The following is a 1,911-nucleotide window of genomic DNA, read 5'->3' as shown; positions in this document are numbered from 1 at the left end:
GCCTGCTGCGCTGCTCCTCCCGCCGCTGCAGGTCGCCCTGTGAGCGGCCCAGCATGGTGGTCTCGCCCTCCTCAATGAAGCCAAGCACCTCAGTCTGGAACCTCTGCAGGGCGACTGCAGCCTCCGCACACAGCCGGCTCACCCTCTCCCGCTCCGCCGCGGCCGCACTCTGCACAGGACAACGTGGGGGCAGCGGCGTGGGCAAAAGACATCACTGTTTGGGCCCCGTCCTTCCCAGGCCCCACTTTCCCACCCTGCCCTCTTGGGGGGGGGGCGGAGGCACCAGCCAGAGTTGCCCTGGGTCTATGCCAGGCCAGAAGAGACGCTCAGCAGGGCCGGGCACAGGCTACCTTGGCGTGGACTGGTCCACACTGCAAGCTCACCCCGCTGGGAGCCTGCTGTACGAGGGGACAGGGTGAGAGTGGAGTCTGACCTTGATGAGGGCCACCGTGCGTCGGGACTGTGCAATGCCAGCGCCCAGCTCATCCATGCGGTCCTCCACGGCACTCAGGACTTTGGGCTGCTCCGCCTGTGGATGACACCCTTTGTGAGTACAGGGTCTGGCAGAGGCCATGGCCCTGCACTGGAGTCCCGGGCATCGCCAAGGGGCAGGAGAGGGGTGACCCAGGAGTGGCATCTGTGCATAGGTGGGACTGGGAATGGCCACGATGTCCCCCAATATACCAGAGGTGCCTCAAGCACAGGCCGGTGCCATTCCCAAATGCTCAGGGAGAGAGAGCCTGGCTGTGCATTGTCTGCTTCCCCTGACTAGTGGGCAAGTACAGGGCCTTCCACAGTCCTTAGCATCACTCAGTTCACTTGAGAACTTCCTTCCGTGGGCAAGGGGCAGAGAATGGGGGGAGGGCCACACAAGAGGGCATTCAGCTGTCCTGGGTATCCCTATCCCCAAAGACTGTGTCCCCAGTTCGGGCCTGAAAATGGGAATTCTAAGCAAATCCCCTGGGTCCTGTGAGTCACCGCTCCAGGCAGGAGAGACGGAAAATCCCAAGGCTGAGGCACCAAGACCAGGCTGGAAGCCAAAGGAAAGTGGGGGCGGAGGTAGCGGGGACCAACCACTGCACATGCTCTCACCACGGGCCCTGAACGGCTGGACAGAGCGGTCTGTGTGCTGGGCCGCCGTGCCGATGTCGCCTGCCACACCCATCTAAACTCGCAGCCTCAGCCTTGGGCAAATCAGAGCTGGGACCGGCATGAGCGTGGCCCTGAGCATCAGTCCCGCTGTGGATATCAGTCGCCCAGGACCCCAGCTCCCTCCTGCCTCAGACCCCTATCGGCCCGCCCTTCGGGTCCTTTTCGCTTTCTCACTGGGTACCCCACAACCCTCACCCCATTTCGACGGAATGTCCCACAGCGAGCAAATGACATTGTCAGGGCTGGAAGGGACAGCAAAGACCCTCAAGTTAGAAGAGGAAATTAAGACGCATCCCAGAAAGGATGGGGCTGTGGGGGCTCCACCACCGCGGGTTCGCCTGGCCCGTCACCCTCCCTGGCCCGCCGGCAGCGCCCGCGCCCCACCTCCTGGAGCGCGCGCTCCTGCTCCAGCGGCACGAGCTCGTGGCCCCGGTGTTCCTGGGTGGCGCAGGCCTCGCACAGGCACACGCGCTCCCCGCGGCAGTAGCGCTCCAGGGGCCGCAGGTGGCGCGGGCACAGGCTCTCCTCCAGCCGGCGCAGCGGCGGCACCAGGCGGTGTCCGCGTAACGCGGGGCTGCGCTCGTGCGGGCCCAGGTGCGCCGGGCAGAAGGAGGCGAGGCAGGAGAGGCAGGAGAGCGCGGCAGGCAGGGCGGCGCCCTCCGGGCACGCATCACAGCGCACCGGTTCTTCGCCCTCAGGCCACGGCTCCGGCGCGCAGGGAGCCGATGGCTCCAGGGCACTGGGCGGCGGGCCGGGCGC

At 66.0% G+C, this 1,911-nt stretch overlaps 1 protein-coding gene across 1 annotated transcript in view; it reads right to left on the bottom strand.

The window, feature by feature from the left end:
• The window catches only part of LOC102879241 (tripartite motif-containing protein 47), a 15,336-nt gene that overhangs the window by 2,181 nt on the left and 11,244 nt on the right, over positions 1–1,911 (bottom strand). Inside the window, 3 exon segments of the mRNA XM_015589607.2 lie at positions 1–169; positions 434–529; positions 1,537–1,911. The exon segment at positions 1–169 is cut by the window's left edge and continues 1 nt beyond it. Coding sequence (XP_015445093.1) covers positions 1–169; positions 434–529; positions 1,537–1,911 — 640 coding nt within the window.

Source organism: Pteropus alecto, unplaced genomic scaffold, assembly GCF_000325575.1.
Source record: "Pteropus alecto unplaced genomic scaffold, ASM32557v1 scaffold134, whole genome shotgun sequence".
Classification (NCBI taxonomy): Eukaryota; Metazoa; Chordata; class Mammalia; order Chiroptera; family Pteropodidae; genus Pteropus; species Pteropus alecto.
This window is presented reverse-complemented; position numbering and strand designations above follow the sequence as displayed.